Source organism: Pempheris klunzingeri, chromosome 10 (assembly GCF_042242105.1).
Source record: "Pempheris klunzingeri isolate RE-2024b chromosome 10, fPemKlu1.hap1, whole genome shotgun sequence".
Lineage (NCBI taxonomy): Eukaryota > Metazoa > Chordata > Actinopteri > Acropomatiformes > Pempheridae > Pempheris > Pempheris klunzingeri.
In genome coordinates, this window is record NC_092021.1 from 6569931 (window position 1) to 6592709 (window position 22779).

Here is a 22779-nt window from a genome sequence, read left to right on the forward strand (position 1 = left end):
GGCCAATGTGTTATTTAGCTAGCTGACGTTAGCTTTTGTGTGTTTCTCCTAAATCGTGTTAACGCTATTAAAGATGATAATAATAATGATGTAGTAATTTAGCATGTTACACAAGCCCATGACAATATAACCACGTCTGAGCAACACTTTAATTCACTTCAATGTAGCAGGCTGAAGCAGTCTTTCTCTACGTAAAATAGTTACCATAGTACACCGTTGCCCATAAAGTTGGAATAATTGTTCAATACCCCCAATGTTGTTAAAGCCTGAATCCACAGTTTGCAAAGGTTAATTGTGGTTTGAGTTTCACTATGATATGTTTGGAAGAGTTTGATCAATAAAGTTGAGAAGATATACACTTATCAAGAATAAATCACATTGTCACAATCATTTCATGAGAAGAGGTAAAAAACATTTTATTCCAACTTTATGGGCAACAATGTATATACTCTCATAGAAAAAAACTTCCTAGTTATAAAAAATCTCTGTAGGGATTTGACAGTAAGTTGGATTTGTATCACAGGAAACCTCACATGAACCTGGAGGACCTGAATCTCAGGGTCTCCCTTTGAAATGACTAGCGCTATATCACGTTATGATTAATATGTCTTGAGAAAGGCATTATAATTGATTCTTTTTAATTAAAAAAAAAACCTTGAGGTAATGAGTGCGTGCAGGAATTGACTTTTTTTTAAAACTATCTAAGAATCTAAAATAATAAAAAGTGATATCTTTCATAGCATTAAAAAAAAACATAAGAATTTACATTGTGTCCAGTTCTGAAAAGGACTTCACAGCGAGTATAAGATCTTGAGATGAAAAGCAGGCCAGCTGATATTCCATCCCTCCAATCGCTCACATCTTGTATTTTAGGCTGGAAATCATATCCCAGCTTTATCAAGACAAACCCATGCTGAAATACTTCAGGTTGAATAAACATCCACACCACAGTCCTTTAGTGGCTGATTTTGACAAAGGCCTGGGTCAGGGGGGTGATTAAAATTCCAGTGTGTCCAGTGTGCAACTGGCAGGTCACATTCATTCATTAATAGAGCGGCGGGGCAAGCTTCAACCATAATTACCAGTTTTCCATCAGAAAAGAGTAGATATAAAATGAGATATGTAAATTGGACCCTCCACTCTGGAAGGGATCAACTATGAGGATTAGTGACAAGGCGATTATTCGGAACTGATTTGCATATCTTGTATGAGGGGTTGGATTCACAGTTTGGAAGAATACAGCCATTAGTCACAAGCCCAGTTTATTTTTAGAACAAGGTTATTTTGAAGAGGGAAACTGTACTATTGATCTATTTCTAACATAGTTTTTAAAGATTATTTTTTTGTGAGCTCTGGTAATTTAAAAGAAAAAAGAATTAAATCACTGGCCTGTGATATAGTAATTTGCCATTTAACTTGCAGGAGGAGGTATTTTAAGGATAAATCAGTTTAGCTGTAAGAATGAAATTATGATTTGAACCAGAGAATCCGAGCCGCACTTGGGACACAAAAATGAGTACTTGTAAATTGATTTGGATCCAAATAGTGGACTTGATTTACTTTAGATGTCCTGAGACCTGCCTGAGAACTTGATTTGAGACCAGAAGGCAAAAACCTGAGGCTTAGCGAGCACGCTCACCAGGACAATATTAACATGCACCGTCAAGCAGGTAAATTGTTTAACATGTTCAGACACCCTGCAGGGTGTCAGGGCTCAGCCTCAGGGACAGGGTGTAAAGCTCACACATCCAGAGGGAGCTGCTGCTCCTTCATGTAGAAAGGAGCAAGTTGAGGTGGTTCAGACATCTGGTCCGGATGCCTCCCGTGTGTCTCCCCTTGGACGTTTTCCGGGCACATCCGACCCATAAAGCGCAGGAGAGATTATGTATCTGGTTTCTGGTCAGGGAACGCCTCTGGATCCCCCACAAGGAGCTGGGTAGTGTTGCTCTGAAGAGGGACGTCTGGAGTGCCTGCTTAGCCTGTGACGCAACCAAGGATAAGCAGAAAAGAAGATGGATGGATGGAAGTTCAAGTTTGGCATACAAAATTTTGTATTTCACAATTTACAAAGCTCTGCTGGCGGGTATTTGCCTACAAAATAGAGGACGGATTAAAATTTAGACCTGATCATGGTGCTTGACGAACAGCTACAGTGGCAGTCCTTCCAGTAGTGTAAAGAAAATTCACTCTGGAAAAAAAGTTGAAATTACTATGACTTACTTGTCACTAGCTCATAATGGTTCGCGTGTCAGACACACAGCCATCATCATCTTGGATCTGTTGTGCTTTAACAAGTGGTAATGTTCAATTTGGCTATCAGAAATAATTAATAATTATCAAAGATAATTAATAATTATTAAAATGAATGGAACTTTGAATAAAGTCCACCTCGATTGGGGCACCACCTCGAAAAGACAGCCGTTTTAATTGATTTAGTCTCATAAAAGTACTAAACTATCAATTTGGAATTATGTTTTATAATTAATTTAATAATTACTACCTAAATTCCCACATTGATAGCTAGCTGAAGGATTTTGGAGTTCTTGACAGTGTAGAGGTTGGCAGTGTTCACCCTTGTACAACATTAAAGGAGACAGCAGGTGTTAAAACATTTATTAAAACAGAACAAAACGCAGGGACATCATTTGTTATGCATTAAGGTGAAGGACTTGTACTTTGGTTGCAAGTACAGCTGAAGCAGAGAAGGTATGAAAGACATCTGCTGTTACAGAAACAAAATCAATCAAACAATCTAACTAAGTCTCTATGACTAAACTAACAAATAATAGGAAGAGTGTGTGTGTGTGTGTGTGTGTGTGTGTGTGTGTGTGTGTGTGTGTGTGTGTGTGTGTGATAAGGCTGAGGAATGTGAGATGAGCCCACAAAGGTGGGGAAGAGAGACCAAATGGTGATGGCCAGACCCCCTGCGATGTGGGGCAAAGGAGACAAAGGAAGCTAAGTGCTGTTAGCTTAGGGTTGTCCCTCAGTGGCCTGTTGGAAACTGTGTGAGATAAAGGTGCCAGGTTAAGAAAGGATGGTTAGTTGCATGTAGACCCTGTGTCTGTGTGAACAAACTAACATCAACTAAACTTAATGGCTGCACAGTAATCTACAACACATCACAATAATCAAACTCAATGAACATTAAAGCAAGTCAATACATTAACAAGGGTAAACCATGTATGCAGTAATGCTATGCTAATTATGCCCAGTTAGAGTTTGTTACCAGTCCTTAAAGGGGAGAAGAAGAGTCCTTGAGGATGCTGCTTTCTCAGCCTGTTGCTGGAGGAAAGGTGTGGTTCTTGTCCGTTGCTGTGTGGTTGCAGGCTGGAAGAATCCGGTCGCTCTTTTGTTCCTGTTAGTTAGCAGCTCTGTGCTAACTTGCTGGTGTGCTCCTGTTGTCGGTTCTGGTTATCTGGTTATCTTCACCATGTGCTATTCACCGTATAGTGAAGCACAACAGATCCAACTAACTAATCAAGCTGAATACAGCAAAACACACCAGTGTTCAACTAATCACAATCTGCCTTACGGAGTTTTGGATTTACTGAATCAATTTATTTTCCATGTGTGTGACATGGGCCTGGTGGCCATTCACCTGAAGTAATATCTGTAATGTTAATGAAAAGTCACTACTGTCAAAGTCTAATATTCATATTTTTTCTTACTATAAATCTTTATCACTCTGACATTTAAAGGTGCAGTGTGGAGGATTTCATGGCATGTAGAGGTGAGGTTGCAGATTGCAACAAGCTGAAATGCCCTTGGCTCACCCTTCATTCTAGGCTAAAGAAAACACAATGATTCTTAGTTTCAGGTAATTATGCACTGCTGAAAACATAATTATGAATATTGTATTCTATATCTGTAGTAACTCTTAAATCCTACACACTGCATCTACAGAACAACATCATCGTGGACAGCTTGTTTTCTGTGTACTATCAGTAATTCACCTCTTAAAACAAGACTTGTACTGCACTATTTCCATTATTTTAGCCTTTGTCCATTACAATTTGCATGCCAGTTGATAGCCTGAAAAGAAATGCTTTTTGGCTTGCGGGTCATGTGTCAAAGACTTGACATTTTAGTTGGATCCGCATGACTTCAGCTTCGGCTTTTACGGAAATAACAATTTCACTGTACAGTGAAATATGCTGTCACCAATTCTTCTAGGCCGCGTGGCATCCTGCTGTAAAACAGACCAGCCGTCTTGAGGTTGACATCTGTGTGTTGATGAGCAATAACAGCAGCTTTTGCAGGAATAACACATTGCTTTCAAATAGGTTCGTCTCTGGTGCACCGAATGGAATAAAGCCTTCATTTGGTCCGTCATTGTTCCCAATTCTAACACCTTAATAGAGATGTGACAGTGTTACAGTTTGATTCTTATTTTTCTTTTTTCTCACTTATTCTTACATTTAATTGTCTGCTTTGGTTCAGACCCTAACAATGGCTTTTGTTATATTTCTAACAAATTCTGAAGAAATAACAGTTCTTAATTTTATGGATTTCGCACTCTGAAATTGTTGTCAGCAGCAGTAAGATAATTACGTTGTACCTCAACATCCTCATCTTCGGCGAAGATGATGAAAAACAGTGTTTTGCTTCCATACAGCTTAATTGTTCCAGTGCACAGCCAAATCCAGAGTATATGTGGGACATTATGATGCATTCATGATACATTAATACAAACAGACGCCCTCTGTCACGGCTCAGCTGATGGAGCAGCGGAGGGAGAGAATCTCCTGGAAGGCAGGAATCTCCACCAGGCTCTCAGGCCTCAGGTAGCGGCCATCAGTCAGGAGGAGACGGAGACAGACTGCAGATCGTCGTCTGCTTTGTGGCGGCGTCTTGTGATGTCACACCATCTGCTTTGCACATTTAGACACAGAAACGCAAAGTACAGCAGTGGCTTTTGTCGAGGAATAGAATGTAGAATGTCTTCTCACTTCTTTTCAAAGGCGTGCGGGTCAGATGGAAGAGAGATGTTTAAAGAATAAGACAGCTGTTATGTTATGTTATATTTTTAGTATCCCATAAAAAGATCGGGGCTAACAATGTATTTTCGCACAGTACTGTCTGACCGCCCTGTCTGTCTGTCTGTCTGTCTTTCTGTCTGTCTGTCTGTAACATCCAGGGCCAACCCTGTTAGTTCCTACTGAAGACACAGCTCCTTACAAAAAATAAATATCATATTATTTTTAGAAACGATGGGCTGGGCACTGTAAGGAATGTTACTCAGACAGGAGGAAAGAGTACATTTATCAGGGACTATTTTCAGCCATGAATTAATACGCATTTGGATCTGCATCTACAGCAGCAGGACGATGTGTGTGGGACTGGCCCTGTTTGCATTTCTCCTTTGGACAAAGACAATTCTGTGGACTGTATGCAGTTTAACAAAGTGGACTGTGTGCCCTCCCTGTTGTTAAACCCACAATAATGCAGCTTCTGGCCACCTGGGGGCAGCAAAAACAAGCTGCCATTCGCCCATTAATGTCTCATTACCTTTAAAGGCAAACCTGTTAGCAAACAGTTGCTTATTTACACATCCAGCAGTTTCTGCACGACTATATTATTGATTTTGGAGTTGTGTTTGTGTCCACCTGATGAATGTAAGTCTAATATTGGCTCTCTTTTAGCTCTGTATTTGGTCTCAGCCACCTCCTGCTGAATGCTCTACCATGTTCAAGAGCAGTTATCTTACTTTGTCAGTTAGCTGTTTGCGGCTGTTTGAGTTTTTAACACTGAGTTTCTGTCATCAGAGTGGGCAGAATATGTGTTTTTATTAGTAGTTATATAGTTTTTTTCTTATAGTTTATTATAATTTTAGTAGTTTGTTGACAACAGTGGAGCTCTATGGCACAGAGGAAGAGATTTCAGGCTGTGACACAGAATACTTTTTAATAGGATCACTTACTTGTTTGGATTTATTCCCTTCATGTAATTAATTCAAGATATAAATATAAGAATATTGCCAGTCATATGCTTCAACAGGCCATAGGTTTCAGAGTGAATGTCTGTCTGTTCGCTGTGGCCCTTTGACTCACAAGCTGTTGAGCACTCCCCCACACCCCCCACACACCCCAGTGCACACTAGGATACATTCCAGTGAGAACAGGCCTCATCAAAAATAACATTAATATATGAACATTTGCATTCAGCCATTTAATTATAACTATTTTGATGAAATAAGAACATTATAGCAACCCACAAAACAGTTCTCATGCTGTACAGTTTTATTATACCAGAGTTCAGCTATGAATATATACAACTAATTGACTTTTCTGAAGACACCGGTGAGTAGTGAGATGTTCATGTTGTCTGTATAATTTATGATGTTTCAGTACAGGCCGTGTGGTTGCCGCTGACAGCAGTACAAAATAGCTGACAACAGTGTGTATCTTATTTATGACAAAGGCTTAGCCAGAGACACAAATGAAGGCAAGATGTTCTGAACATTTAATCCCCCCAGAGCAACACAAGAGATGGACAAAAGCCTCCTGGCTGTGACACATTTGGTGAAAATGGGCAGAGATGCAAAGGCAGCGGCTGCACATGCACGGCCTTGATGCTGGTCTTGAGAGTGCACGTGGGATTGCCTACAAAGTCTTTGTTATGTGGATCTATGATAAAGATGACACCTTAATTGGTACCGGTTTAAGTACTGGGACTGTTTACTCTCTGGACTGCTTGCAAGCATCATATTTACTATTTTCCATCTGGGGCAGGGGCAGGTTTGAAGATTATCTGGGAACACAGTTCGTGGTAAAGCATGGTAACTCAATATAATATTGTTGATGTAAAATCATTTTAGGGCAAACAAGAAGCATCAGTCATCCCCCTGCATCATTCCACTGAACAGTACATGATAAAAGATGAAGTTCACAAGACATGAAGAGACATGCACAGAGAAATACTGACCGAGCAAACACAGATTGAACTGATTATCATGAGTGGGTATAGAAATAAACCAAAAATGGTTAATGTGCTCAGAGGGATGAATTCAATCTACTACAACAAATGCAGGTACTACAAATACAGTGTGCACCAGCCCTCATTTTATCTTTATTACAACACAACTAGCCTTGTCTTTAATAGCCCGTCTATATTACAGCTCACTCCTGAGGTTTGCTTGGGAATCCGTATATCGCCTTTTCTATTGCTGCCTGGCGGCTGTGGCTCAGAGGTAGATCGGAAAAGATCCGTGGTTCGAAACCCAGCTCCTCCAAGTCAGCGTGTCTAAGTGTCCTTGAGCAAGAGTGTGTGAATGTGTGTGAAAGAATAGTCTCCTCCAACTTAGATTCCTCCTGTATGAATAACGGGTGAATGAGGATGTGATGTCAAAGCGCTTTGAGTGGTCGAAATGACTAGAAAGGCGCTGTACAAATACAGACCATTTACCATTTACTGTTGTTTCATTTAAAGTCTTGTTACTGTGCAAACCCTGTTGTGTGCAAGAGATCAGACGAATGTTTTGCATATAAATGTGCCTCATCTTGTCCGCCACGTGCCAAAACCCATTCACCCTGCGCAGAAATGCAGTGTCAGCGTGCATGTCCAATCAGATTTTTGTGTGGCATCCGAATGAAGTGTTTTGCTTAATTCAATAAGCACACAACAGTGTTTTTTTTTTTTTTTTATAACATGTATTTTTTCCCATGATTGCTTTTTCGTTTTTTTTTTTGCTTTTTTCAGACCTGAAGCAGGGCTTTAATGTGGGTTTGTTGTAATCCCAGGCTTTGATGTATGAATTATAGCATGAGGTCTGCGCTTGCAGTTAATCGTAACCTGTAATGAAGGATGAAAAGAACAACAAAGGGACCAGGATCTGCTCTAAAATGAGGAAACAAGTCTCCTGCTAATCACACACTTTGATCCCATGCAGGCTTTGAACTGAGAAGTTGGTCTGTACAGCACAGACTTTGTAGTTCATAAAATGCACTGGTTATAGCTGGTTACATGGATCCGCTGCGATGTGAGTGAAGTCGTCTCCGGTTTCAAGGTGTTGGCGAAAGCTCCTTTAGCTTCACCTATCAGTGGGATTACACACTTCTATCTGACTAAATGTGTAACTGGGAGTGATTAAGCTTGATAAAAGCTCATAATCTCTGGGATTCCTGTTTGTCACTGCAAACAACAGGCTTGTGTTTTTAGCCTTGTAGGCATCTTGTAATGCTCTTGTCAGTGCAAATCCTTGCCGCCTAGTGAGTTTTTCCTGTGCATTTTATTAGTTTTTACACGTCTTCTTATGACATCTTTGAGGACTGGTGGCTTCAGTGATATATTAATGCATTTGAATCTGGTGGGGGACCTTTGTTGCATGCCTTAGCTCTCTCTTCCACTTTCCACTGATGCCAAAAACCATTACAAAAGAAATAGCTTATTTGCTGGAAGCTATAAAGGCGCAGAAGTGTGTGGGTTTGAAGTTGACTGACTTCTCGCTGATTCTGAGTGACAGCCCCCATTGAATGCACGTCAAGGCATAAATAGATTGTACGCTTGCATTTGCTCTGTATTTTCCTGTAATGCCGGTACAAGAGTTCTGCTTGTTTCTGACTGTCAACACAAAAAGTTTAAAAAAAACATTTCACGGCTTTGTGTCGAGTGTCACGAATAAAGAGTTGTCTTAAGGATAATTTATTCTATATTTAAAGGAGGTGAGTTCATGCTCCAGTGTCCAACCTTAAGCCTGAATTGCTGATGAAAGAACAAATTAGCTAAGTGGGGAGTTGCAGTGTGGAGTCACAGATATAATGCAGAAAAACAAAGGAGACACAAACTATCTCTGCTGTCTCAGTGGAGCCCACCTGGCATTTTAGAAAAAGAGCTAAATGTCCCACTGATGTATAATTTTAAAACAGCACCTGTGCCCGAAACAACCTATCTATATTCTGTTTGTCTGAAAATACATTCGGAAATGAGTCTGTTTGAATGGTGGCTGCTGCAGTACATGATGATACAGATGATTATATATCTATGTTTCTCCAATCATGCAAACAAAATACAAACTGTAGACTACATCCCAGTGATTTTGCTGTTAAAGAGCAACACCTGCCTTCCTCTCTGCGTCTGAAAGCCTCCGGATGCTGTTGGACATGTTGTTGAATGTGCTCTGACAATAAATGCACGCAGAATATTATCAGACAGTATAAACAAAGGGAGTAGCAGCACAACACATAAAATGTAAAAATCACACAGAAATAAAACACACATTGAGCTATGTAGGGTTACGGTTAGAGGTAATATGACAAGATATACAGTGGCGATGATAAAAATGTATCCATCGGGGATTAGTCATACAGACGTATATATATCCCTGTAATATCTCTGCTTGTATCAGGCTGCTGTGGGTAATGCTGCAACTCAATAAGCTTTGGCATCAATGTGATGGAGCATCAGTTGTCTGGTAGAAACATTTTCATCTTATTCTCTTAAAATAAAAATACAATGATGACCCTTCAATCATACAATACAACTGATTCACAATCGACCGAATGACTTTTACTATAATCAGTAGTTTTATTCATTTAGGTCATCATATCTGTGACTTTACTCACAAGTCATTAAAAGTATTTCATGTTTGAGATCAGAGTTAACATAACCATACCAGTGTGCACAGCTATGGTAAGTGCAGAAAGTTGAAGTTAAATGAGGAAGTCTGTCTGTAAACTGTGCGGGATGTTTACAACAGAAAATTTGTTTACACTTATACTTTATTACTTTAGTTTCTCCTGCAAGTAAACTGGGCTAACCAGGTTTGTATTCTATTGATGACAGTGCACAGTAATAACCACTAGCCAGCCAGAGTTACAAAAGTAAAAACTAAGTTGTAATAAACCACAGTTTTCCTTTAAGATAGCTGTAGCCAATTAGTGCATATTTTTTTCATGTCAAAAGCAAGTCTTGTCAAAACTGGGCATATGTCTGATAGATCCTATTCAATTAGACTTAGAGAGCAATCTTTGGAGTTTGTTTGTTTCTCCCCGGCAGTAACCAGGCATGTTCCAGTTTGCACCAAATCAAAGCAGAGGGCTAAGCAGTTTCAGCCTTTTGAAGTTTTGACTTTGGATATTTTGTTTAGCCCTGGACCATAGAGGAAAAGATGAAATTTCTTCAAGTTATCTTAGATCCAGACTAATGGTGTGTTTTTGTGCAAGTCTCTAAATGGGCCTCTTATAATGGGAAGCTAGTGCCGTGTCACACACACGAAGGTGCAAAGGTTCAAAGCTTCATACGTATATGTACCAAGAGGCAACATTGCCATGGCAACCGGATGATTTCACTGTCAGCGGCATATCTTCCAGCCCAAAGCTTTGTTATTCTTTGGTAGCCATTTGGACCGACATGACTTCCACTGTACAGATCCGTGCAGGGGGCTACTCCCCCTTGGCCATCGATTTTCTCTTTGCTCATAAGTGGGCTGATGCCAAACAGGGGAAGGGGAGACTCAGTTACACTTCTTCTGTGCTGACACTCCCAAGACACTCCTTAAGTGTGTCTGCTGGTTTTTTTTTTCTTTGTTTCTCATGTTTCCTGCCATACAATAATATCTCTGGGGAGACTAGAAGTTTGCATTCTGTTCAAAAAGACATTTTTTCTAATTATCCATTCCTAATAAAAACCAATTCCACATAGATGGGATAGAGAAAGGGATGGTAATTTATTTTAGAATGACAATTTTCTCTAATGTTCTGCTTGCCTCTCTATTCCAATCCAGCATCACATGCCAAAGGGTGAATGCAATCATTCATCCTGTCTGCATGGACAGTGAAGCAATCCCTTCCTACTGAGAAGTGGAACTTTGGTTAAATCACACATACTGTTCTAGATTTGACTGAAAATGGGAACAGCCTTGTGTCACAGACAGAGAACTGCACATTTTGCAGTTTTTCCACAGGAGTTTTACTATTTTCCACAAGCCTGGGAAATGTCACCAACTTGAAAGGCTAAGGCTGGTAAAGTGGCTGTGGCTATGAAAATGTATTCCCCATGGCTGTAACAATGGCACACACTCGTAGCTCACATTTTTTTAAAGACAATCCCGAAGGAGAGAAAGAAGCAAAGATAAGGAATCCACTTTCTTAGTTTGCAAATGAGCGAATGCTAACTTCTTACGTCAGCTATAACTAAGTCATGTTAATTAGGCTGAAGTGCTGGAGCAAAGGAAGTGACTGAGCCAAAGATCTTTTGTGAGGAGGAGAAGCACCGCTCTGTAAAAGCACCCCGGACCTTTAAAATCTGGCACAGGTTGTTCTTGAGAAATAAAGGGAAGGGGAAGTGAATAACTCCACATCTGATGGATACATGTAACCACCTTTTCAGGTTGTATCTACAGGTTTTGTACATTAATCAGACTCCCACTCAAAACTGTAGGGTTTCTGCCTCACTAACCAACAAATAGTCATTACAAATCTAAGCTGAAGTTTTAGTTTTTGATTTTAATGACAAGCAAATGTTGAAAGTAAAACCCAATATAATTCTATAAGGGATTCAAAAGTATTTGGCTCTAATGAAATGCCATTAATCCCCAGGAGTGGTTTGTCATATTAGAGGTGCTCACTGTGTGCCTTCAAAGATCAGCCCTGTAATATTAATAACTTTTTGTTATATTGACACCTGTGCTTTTTGGTTTTGAACATTATATTCATCTTCTCAGTCGCTGTTGTATTTGAGTGTTGAAAATGTCACAACCTTTTTTTTTTTTGTGTTATCATCGAGCCGGCAACAAAGGTCACCATACCCATGTGAGCTTTACACCTTGTTTAATGGAGTATTGCCGAAAACTCATTTGAGGGCTCATTTGGGGCCTGTGGAGAGTTTTTTTTTTCTATTTCTTGGCACAAAATTAGGAAGTTTCAGCATGTCAGAGTTTGAGAAATGTGCCTGAGCACCTTAGGGAATCAGTTTTAACTCCCAGGCGCAGTTCTCCACAACACAGAGAGATATTTTTAATAACGCCTGCAAATTTATATTGAGCACATTCAACCCCTGTGTCAACTGCAGTGCATTCACTATGCACTGAGAAGTTACACTCTGCATAAAGTCGATATGAGCCACTTGGAGTTCGGTGAATTCTCTTCTCTCTAAACAGTAATTTACTTTCACTATGAACAAGAAGCTGTATTATTGATGTTCCAGCTTATTGTTATGGGCCGTTCATGGGTGCTTAGGCTGGAATCCAAAGCCTTATTGTAGTCTTTGTATAATGTCTTTATAACTGCCATCAGCCTCATTAACATCTGTTTAGTTTCTTAGACGTGTAACTGTGGAGAAAAAGATAATAATGATGTACTCTGTGGGGGTTAGGTACCATTTACCACTGGAACATAAGCCTAATGTGTAATGTGTCACATCACATGGCACCAGAAACAGGCTGATTATTACGCTGTGATGTTTTAAGCTGATGTGGTGAACTTCTTTCTCAGGTTTTTGTAGTCCGCTTGTGGTCAGAATAACACTGAATAATCACGTTTGAGCGACAGTCCACCTGCAGAGCAAAAGAGGCGGGATGCATTGGCCGAAATACAATCTCTGAACCCATCAGCCATCCTCTGATGACACTTCAGCTTTTTATTAGCCTTTTTTTATTCTATCATGTGCAGATATTTGTTTATAGACAATAGCTGAATTATCTTAGAAAACAAAGGGGAAGTCTGGGCCCGGATATCCACTGGCTCCAGCCAAACATTGCACTCCAGCAACATCTATCTAGTATGTACAGAATAATGATGATAGGAGGGATCGATTTTTTTTTTTCCTTCATATGCAGCAGTTACTTCAAGCCCAAGTTCACTTAAGTGACTTTTATGATAGAAATACAATTACGGTCCAGCCCCCATTGTCAATCATGCATTTTTACATTAAGCAGTACAAGATTTCACGTCAGAGTTGCCAACTATAATAGATTCCACTGCTTTATGTCAGAGCTGAATACATGAGTGTCATCTTCATGATGAAATGCAAAAATATGGCCCGTCTCTGTGCCCGAATCACCAGCCACGGTCAGAGGTCTATTATCATGTCATCCACAGCTTTTCCGCTGGGGGTTGAGACAGCTTTACATGCATCCCTCTGTCACTTTGAATGTCTCTCTCTCTCTCTCTCTCCCTCTCCGTCTCTCCCGGGCATTCGGTACAGCGGCATTCGGTGATGATGGGTTTCTCAGATGGAATTAAAATGTCTCGTCCCACAGCTGTCACCCATGCAAATTGCGCTGTCTACAGATTCTATCGCTGAGAACAGCCAGCAGTCTGTTTTGTTTGACGCCTTCCCCCTTTTCAGTTTTTGTCATGATGCCATTAACTATGCGTCTGCTGCTTCTTTCGTTAATGTTTCAGACAGTCATCTTTTAATCTCTTATTCTGTTTATTTTGCTGCAGGTTTACCGCCACTCCTACATGGCCTCTTACAGTATCTACAATATTCACACACGGTAAGGGTTCCTGCTCTCCTAAGCAGTTGTTTGTGAGGAAACCTGTGTGGTAATAAACACTTGTGGGAAATTCTACATTTGAAATATCCCCTATGTACTCATTTTCATCTCACTTTCAAAGGGGGTCCTCAGCGCATTTAACAAAAAATTACAAGAAGACAATTAAATTGATACCAATTGTGACAAAAACAAAATATGACGATAGTAAGACAAAATCAGGAGATCATACTCCAAGCAGGGTGTGAAAATTGATCATTCATTCATAGATGGCGGAAATGTACTATGTTAGCGATATCATTATGGACATGTACAACTGGCCTTTGTCAAGGACAGTTGTGACCTGGGAGAAAGCATAACTGTGGACCACCCTGACTAGATTTGGCTAGAAACATAAATGTGGTGTCCCATATCTGTTGATGCTGTTGGCCAGGGGGTCTGAAATGGCGCTAAGTGTTTTAAAGTAGCCCATCCTAGCTGGCTCAATTGGCTGACTGTGATAAGCTGCCACATCAGCGGTCCAAACTACTTAGAACACCAGAATGCACCTGTACCTTTCACCCCAAAGAGGGGTCATTGACGTTTCTCCTTCCTGAGGCCCCCTGGGGGGGAGGGGGTTTGCCTCAGTTTGAAACCTCTACTATGGAAAATGCCCTTTGTGTCGTCATGAATAAATGATTTAAAATTTTTTCATCTAAATATCACAAGTCAAGATACAATGCATTTGATCCATCAAACATAATCTCTATCACCAGCAGCACTCACAAGGAGCAATGCAGATAATCTGCAATAATATAATAATAATATAATCTGCAGTTATTGTTTCTAACACGATGAAATAATTTTGGCTCACTTACTGCATCCTTGACTTGCAATTTTATTTTCCACAGTGGCGTCACGCTATAATGCAGCTATACTGTATGTGACTGCAGTGTTCTGGATCATAGATAGATAGATAGATAGATAGATAGAAATACTTTATTGATCCCCGGAAGGAAATTCTGGTAAAGCTAATGAACTGAAAAATTCATCAATCTGTAAAATCCTGCTGCTGATCGTGATCCATAGAGCATCCTGCATAAAGTGTCCAAAGCGTTGAGCCCAAATGCACACATCCTGTGGTTGTGTCAGTCATGGTGACGGGTAGGAGTAATTATCAGAAAGGGGATTAAAAGTTCATATGGCAGCTTTGTGATAAATTCCTAAGATTTGGTGCCATTCTGGGACACCACATGTCCTTTTTTATCTTGGTCATCTCTGCTGATAGCAGGATGTGGGTCTGTTTCCAGCTTGTGCTCATTTGAATTGTTGGTTGGTTGTATTTTCACATTGGTTTTGCATCTTTATGCACACTCAGTGGCTGCAACTAATATGATTTAGGGGTCTTTGCATTAAAAGGCATTGCTTTCGCTTGATAAATGAGGGAAAAAATCCAAATACTTTCTCTGGCCCTCAGTGTAGTGGCCTGTGAGCACCGCGACCAGATGTTAGGGATGACATTGCTTGTCTTTGTGTTTTTTTCAGTGAGGTTTGGGAGCTGGACCCTCCTGAGGTGGTGAACTCAGTCCTGCAGTACGCCGCCTGGGGAGTGCAAGGCCAACAACTGGTGAGAGCACACAAAATAACGTTTTCACAGCCTGACGCTGCTTTTCAGTGCCTGCCTTTCAGCGCTGCCCTACTTTAACTGCATTAACTTTAATGCTTTTCAGGGTTAGTGGACATTAAATCACACACTTTCTCATTTATTTATTAGTGTTTCATACCTGCTGAGGCTTACGTTAATTAGATTATGGTAAAAGCATCTTTTTTTTGAAGTGTCACTGGAATGAAAACACATTGAATGAGTAGTAAACACATAAGGTTGCTCTGCTTTCATTATGTAATTTGATTATCATGATAGTTTATTTAGACTGTGGCCTTCAACACCAGCATGTTTGTTGCGGAGTATAACAGTCTTTATCAGAATTTCTACAGAAAGATCAGAAGGTATCTTCAGCTGCAGGCCTGTGGGCGACATCATGCCCTTTAAACAGAGAGAGTGTCATGTCATTTTCATGCACACACATTTTTCGTGTGTGTTTCTGTTTTTATCATGTACTTAAACTATGTGGTCACACAAAAATATGTGTTTTTAGCTTCTAGTTTAGAATTCTGCACTCTACTCCCACAGGTTCAAATTTGGAGGGATCCTAATTAGATGTTAATTTTCTGCCCTCATACCTTTCTTATTTATCTGCACCGAACAGATTGGGAGGTTTTGTTATTGACAGCTAAAAGGCTAAAACATAGTAGAGCCGCTTTGTCCCTTTTTGCACATTTCAGCGTGTAACACGGTGATAAGGAGGTGAGAGCTGGATAGATGTGAAGGCTTTCTAACTCTCGAGTGGCATGTGCAGCATCATTATCCAGAAATGCAGGATTAGCTGAGGAGGATAATCACATTTTCCAGTTTACAAAGTTTTCTAATCAAGACTAATGCCCACCCCCCCCCCTCTCCACCCTCCCCCAGCATATAGGATTTATGCCATGGATTCAGAGAGTTACATCGTGGGCTACAACTTAGCCCCCTTTTTCCCATGTTTGTTTACATTTTTGCAAATTGGCGCCATTAAAAGCGTACAGAATTAACTATTGGCAGCTCCACATTGCAGTGTATCCATGGATGTGCAGACAACTGCCACTGAATTACTGTGATAGTGAAGAAAACTTAAAAACATGATGATTCTCAGGCAGGTTCTGGAGTTAAAAAGGAAAGTCTTCTTTTCTATTGCTAAGCTGATTTATGGACATTTAATCCTGATGGAGATACGGATTTGACATATCAAAATGTGTAAGTCACAGTGACTCTAAAACTATATATGTCATGTCTTTGTGTGCAGGTTTAAGTGAGTTATGACTCTGAGTAGGAGCGCTACTTCTGATGCAAATGGTGGCAATTAGGAGTTTAGGGTTTATAGCACCTTAATTGCCTCCTTGGGGCAGCACGCCTCAATGTTTCAATGTCTCTGATGTAAATTATAATTTCAGTCATGGTAAATGTTTACCACGTCTGTCTGGTGCTGAGCAGGTAGCATATAGTGAGTCGTCAGAGCTTTTTCACTGAAAACAGCTGCCTGCTGCTCCTGGAGATGAGGTCTGCAATGCAGTGCTTGTAATTTGATCCATTGTCAATATCAAAATATTGATTTCTGTATGTTTGAAACAATATTTGGCCATATAAGATGCTGGTAGCTGTAATCATTTCTCCTCTCCATGCTGACAGTGAGTGATGAGAGACAAAATCCGCAGACCTCGTTCTCTGAAAACATGCATTCCAATTTTTAGGTTAAAAAACTAAAATGAGTCTTCAGCAGACTAAGTTAACACATTTGAGTGGGTATTTCAATATGAAAAGTTACAGTCTTTTTAGTACAAAATTCCCTCTTTGTTTTCCTAAGACAGGGTATGGGAGGTGGAAAATATTGAGAGACTAACTAACACATTGTTGGTTTTCTTAGTTTTAATGTTTGCATTTTGTTAGCATTTCATATATAACCAGAGAGGAGCTGCATTCTATTCAAAGCACAATTTTTTGCAAAAGTTCTTTATACTTTTTTTCACTTAAACTAATGTGATCTAGAGGTGATGAAATGAATCTCAACAACTGTCTTTGTGGTAGTACCAATATTTGAATTTCCCATTTCCCAGTCCCAGATCTCTAAAACACTTCCAGCTTCTATAATTTGATCCATCCTGCAGCTGTAAAACCTCAAATGGCTGATTATCGTCACCCCACAGTTGTAGTAATGAGGAAGCTCATTTTAGAACAGATCTTCTGTCTTGCAGAGTCTGCTGTTGAATAATCATTTCTCTGAACGTTTTAGCACATGCATAGAGTGCCCTCTGGACTGATGATGTCTTCAAGGTTTCCCGTCAGACAGCAGAAGCCCCAGCTGACTGTGAGGGTGTATCAGTGCAGAGAAAGAGGCCCTTTGCTAATCAATTTCTATGTAAGATGACACAAGGCCACAGACTTTTGGCGTATTGGAAAGGCCGAAGAAAGCTTTTGTTTACATCTGAGACAGACTTTGGCCTGTGTAATGATGAGACGTGGACTTCGTTTGACACGTTGGATTTGCACTTTGTGAAATGTGTCAGCGAAGTTCAGCATTGATTTTTTTTTGTTTTTGCAGGGAAATGAAGGTAAAACTCTTTGTTGCTGCATCGGATTGCTAATGCAAAGTACCCACATTCTGTGGTGTTTCTGGTTTGGGGATTTTAATTTACTGTTGAGGCCTTCAGAAGAGTAACAGGTTTACTTCCACAAATACACTTTACAGCACATTAGAGTTAATCACTTCAGGGCTTACCGACACTGGCTTGCACCTTTTAATCCTTAAAGAATAGTTTGGATGCTTGAGCAGATACTGTGTGTGTTTAATATAATAATTGTTAATCCAGTGGATGTGTGCTAAAGTTTGAAGCCTGAAATCTGGCACCAGCTGGCATCAGCCACACACTAGTTTCCCTCTCTTGCAGCGCATCTCGTATTTCATACCACACAGTGTAATGTTGAAGTTGTGCTTTGTCTCTACAGATCTACATATTTGAAAATAACATCTACTACCAATCAGACGTAAAGAGCAACTCCCTGAGGCTAACGTCCTCAGGAAAGGAGGGGGTCATCTTCAATGGAATTGCCGACTGGCTCTACGAAGGTACATATCAGCCCATTCTCATAGGCAGAACTAACCGAAGCATTCAGACATTTTCCTGGTAGCTGTTCGAGGAAACCGTGCCAGAGAATCTCAATGAGAAAACAGGAACTTGATGTCAGATACTGACGTGCTGCGAAACCGCTTTGCCACAGTGGGTTTTATAGGGTGCGAAAGTACAGATGATAATATTGAACTTGATTTTCAAAGCGTTGACAGCCTGTCTCATTAAACCGTAAATGGCTGTTTTGAGAAACATTACCTTATAAAAGACAGAGATTAAATATTCATAGTGTTTGTTCTAGTGCGGATATCTCCCCATTGGGTGTGAGGAGTTGTTTTATGCGTTATAAGTAAGCACAGGCTTCGTGCACTTAGAGGTTTCTCTCTCGGGAGACAAGATTATGTAAATCTTATGAAGAAAAAAAAAAAAAAGGGCAAGCAACCGCAATAACTGCACTGCTGTTCTGACTTCCTCCTTTATTCTTAATTATATTTGTGACGCATGATAATGTAGCAATCAGTGATGGGTGACTTCATTTAATGCATCTTTTGTAGCCCTTTTTTCCTCTTCACTGTCACTTCTCTGTCTGTGTTTTAAGAGTGTGTTTGTGTATGTAACCATTAAGGGTGAGATAAGGCGACACTATGAAATATGACAAACAGTTAGAGCACATTTCAACATTCATTATCACTTACATTCAATGGGATAGTGATAGTGACACCAATCAGAATATGAGTGACATGGTAACTGTTAACTAGTGCTAGCTAATTTAGATAGATAGATAGATAGATAGATAGATAGATAGATAGATAGATAGATAGATAGATAGATAGATAGATAGATAGATAGATAGATAGATATTATCTATTAGAAGAGCATACATTGTATTATTTTGTGTTATAAGCCAGTAAAAATCTTACTTTTTGGTCCTTATTGTGCAAGATTGATTTCAATAAAAGAATGTTGCTCATCGTGTATCTCCGTCCAAACAGAGGAGATTCTTCAGACCCACATGGCACACTGGTGGTCACCTGATGGAGAGAGGTTGGCCTTCCTGGTCCTTAATGACAGTCTGGTGCCCAACATGGCTTTACCTCGCTTTACAGGCATGATATACCCCAAAGGAAAGCAATACCCATACCCCAAGGTAAATATTATCTGTAAGTTAAGTCACACCTGCCGTAATAGCACTGAACCATTTACAAAGTGGACACATGACCATTAACCTCACTTCCAGGCAAATATACTATATATAGTTAATTCTATGAGTATTCGCATAGCCCTCTGACTACTGGCCCAGCTGCTGCTGGAGTCAGATCAGTTTCAGTTTTAATAAATGCACACAGAAGGATTCACAAATGTATCTCAGGCCTGTGAATGACTCTCTACACAGGTTTCTGTTAAAGTTATCGTTAGATATAGATGTCAAAGGCTAACAAATGTCTCTCTCACGCACACACAAATATTCATTTTTGTAGTAGAAATCCGCAAATATATGTATTTAAACATCATTTGCAATTGACATCAAAAACATATCTAGATGTTGTTACATTTATATACAAACCTCTACCTGCATTTGCGGACATGTGTGGACTGCACTGCATTTATATGCAGGCTTGTTTGAAGTGCCCGGCCATGGCTGGATTCACAAATGGGTTTTTTTTTTTTTTTCCAATGAGTAAGTTAGTGATTTGGCATTTAACACAAGCATTAGCTAACTTATTATGTATAATGCTTAATAGACATGTACAATCTTCCTATTAACTAACTTAGCAAGCATTATTGAGTCAAACATATCTAATGATGCACAACAGGAGAGCTATCACTTACCAGTGGAGAGCAGCTACCACACTCCGTAGTGAGGTTGATCTGTAGGTAGATGTGATCACATTAAACCACACCCTCTAATCTATGCGAGAGTATATCATCATGTTCATGCGAGTTTTAGTCATTGGGGTTTTTTTTCACTTTGGATAGAGCCAGGGTAGCTTTTTCCTTCCGATTCCAGTCTTCCAGTGTTAAGGTCGTGTTAAGGACCAGCCTGGTCTGTGGCTAAGGGGTCGGAGACGAATTCTAATCCTGACCTAGAATGTAGAAAAAAAACCCCAAGGAAAGGAAAAAGAAGCAGCTGGGACTGTTTTTAAGATTAGAGAAACAACTCAGTGGTTAGCTCACCCACAAGTCCGTTAGCCGAGCCGCGGGCAGCAGTCAGCAGGTCTGTTCCAGCAGCGTGAGCTTCGACGGCGCTGGGCTTAACTCCCGTGAGCTGCACATCACGTCATTCTCTCCTTGTTCAGTTTTTGTTGGCGGTGGTGGTGGTGGTTGAGTCCACAAGAATAAAACAAAGCTGTTTCTCCACAAAAGGTCATAAACTTAAGATATAGCTGCAGTGATGTCCTGTAGCATGAGCCAGATCATGACATAGGTATCGATTTTCTCATCTCACTCTCAGAAAGAGTAAGTATAGTAAGTTTAGTTTAGTTTATTATATCAAATTTTCAGGGACCATTTACAAAAAGCAATAATCTCATACAAAGAGAAGAGATTAAGGCACTTGATTAACTGTTTCCACTTGCATGCCACAGCCAGGAAGACAAAAACATTAATGTGAACAATGTCTCGGATTAAACTAAATGTTGCAGCCAAAGACACAGAAAGATGCTGGAACGTGGTTTCTCTTGCAATGCTTTTTATTTGTCTTTGTAATAAAACAAACCGGCATATGTTGTCCTTTAGGACATTATCTGCTGCTGCTGGTAAAACAACTGTCTTCTTAATAAACTGCAATTTAACCAACACCAAAAAAGAAAAAACTTCTTCCCATACTCCCCCCTTAACACTTCCCATTTGCTCACAGGCAGTACTTTCTCAAGTAGCAACAGTACATTCAGTACATAACTATAGTCTGCATGAACATGGAGAAGACCACACAGGCTGGTATAAAGTATTTATACCGGATTTGTTCAGTTTATGTTTTGGGATCCTGGTCTTTTGTTTTTCTTACTTCCGCCATACTGTAAATTTCAGTTTTGCATATTTAATGCAATTTGAAATCAGCAAACGCAACAAAAAAAAAAACAGTAGCACCAGGTTTTACCATCAAGCAGAGTTCAGTCGTAATGGGAGAACAACTTTCCCCACTGACGGCAGCCTCACTCGAACCCAACGCACTGCAGGGCTAGCACAATAGCTTTGTTCCATTTTGATTGAAAGCAACAGCGGGCTTGTTCCCTCTTCAGATCTTTATGGCTCTCATCACGAGTCATTTTAGGAAACAAGTTGCTGCAGGTGGAGGTAAAAAAAAAAAAAAAAAGACTGCACAGAATTCCAAATTAACTCCTATAATTCGTGTAACATACAACACTGATCCTCAACAGTGTTCTGCTGTCTGCAGTCTGACGTCTGATGTCTTCTCATGGATCTGTAGGCAGAACAATCAAATGAGAGCAATGCCAGAATGCAAATGCCTGTTCTTTATGATTGTAATTTACAATTGCTTCAGTGAAGTGATTCTCGAATGCATCGTGTTTAATTATCATTCTTTCTCATGTCTGCTGTTTAGATTGTCAAGACACAATCATTTCTGCTTGACAACACACGTATAATTGTCGAACTGTATGTGCATTTTGATTTTAAATGGATGTTCTCAATGAACAGAGGTAATTCTGACTCACCCCAGTCGCTGTGCACCACTTTACAAGTAATACTTGCCAATTTGGATGGTGATGCTGAATCCCCACTGCGATGATGTAAGACTTTTTTTTCTTTTGGACTTTTGCACGCAGGCTGGCCAACCCAACCCAGCGGTGAAGCTTTACGTCGTCAATCTTTACGGGCCGACGCACACGCTGGAGCTCATGCCTCCAGAGACGCTCAAACTACGGTGAGAAGAGCTGCATTTTGTTTGTCAGACTTTTGCATCAGCTTCCATGCCCCTTGAAGGGATACTTTATATGATCATTTTCCCCCTGTAAACGCTTGACACCTTTAGTTGGGGAAAACCTTGTACGCTGCAGCTCGCTGCGCCCCCCCCCCCCCCCTGCGTGGCAGTTACAGTAGCTGTAACTTTTGTTCTCAATGAAGACAGCTAATGAATTGAGGGACAAACGGTTGACCGGCAAACCCCAGCCTGCATGGGTCTGCTGAGGCAAAACACTGTGTTTCTGTCGTTTCACAATGAATGCAGCTGCATTTGTCACTTAAACGTATTTTAGAGACCTCATTATAACCATCAGTGTTTATAGGATTGCATCACCGTATCCTAGAACTAAATCCTGTGGCTGTTAATGAATCTCTTTATTTATTTAAATATACTGTATCTACTCTTCAGGACTTCTTCCCTACTCCATCTTCTTGCAGTAGTTCTAAATGTATAAATGTATTTTATTAAACTGAACTGAGTCTTGGACCCCTGTGCCTCACAAAAGTTTTTGAAATGTTAACCAGGTCTTACCAGGAAGCAGGGAAATGAACATACATCCTTGACCCAGGCTTGTTTACCAAGTGCAGCTGCAGTGTAGATGTACAGCCCAAAGCCTAGTGCTCATGATTTTTATTAATATATTAATAATGACTTCTCATTATCCTTGGCAGTGTGCAGATAATAATAGAACTTGGAATAACCTGTGTATTTATAATGTTTTTCACAG

General features: G+C 40.1%; 1 protein-coding gene across 1 annotated transcript in view; it reads left to right on the plus strand.

Moving 5' to 3' along the window:
• LOC139208132 (inactive dipeptidyl peptidase 10-like) overlaps window positions 1-22779 on the plus strand; it is a 187365-nt gene that overhangs the window by 146323 nt on the left and 18263 nt on the right. The window contains exons 6-10 of the mRNA XM_070837711.1: window positions 13383-13435; window positions 14957-15038; window positions 18009-18129; window positions 19123-19277; window positions 21916-22013. Coding sequence (XP_070693812.1) covers window positions 13383-13435; window positions 14957-15038; window positions 18009-18129; window positions 19123-19277; window positions 21916-22013 — 509 coding nt within the window. The remainder of the gene's footprint in view (window positions 1-13382; window positions 13436-14956; window positions 15039-18008; window positions 18130-19122; window positions 19278-21915; window positions 22014-22779) is intronic.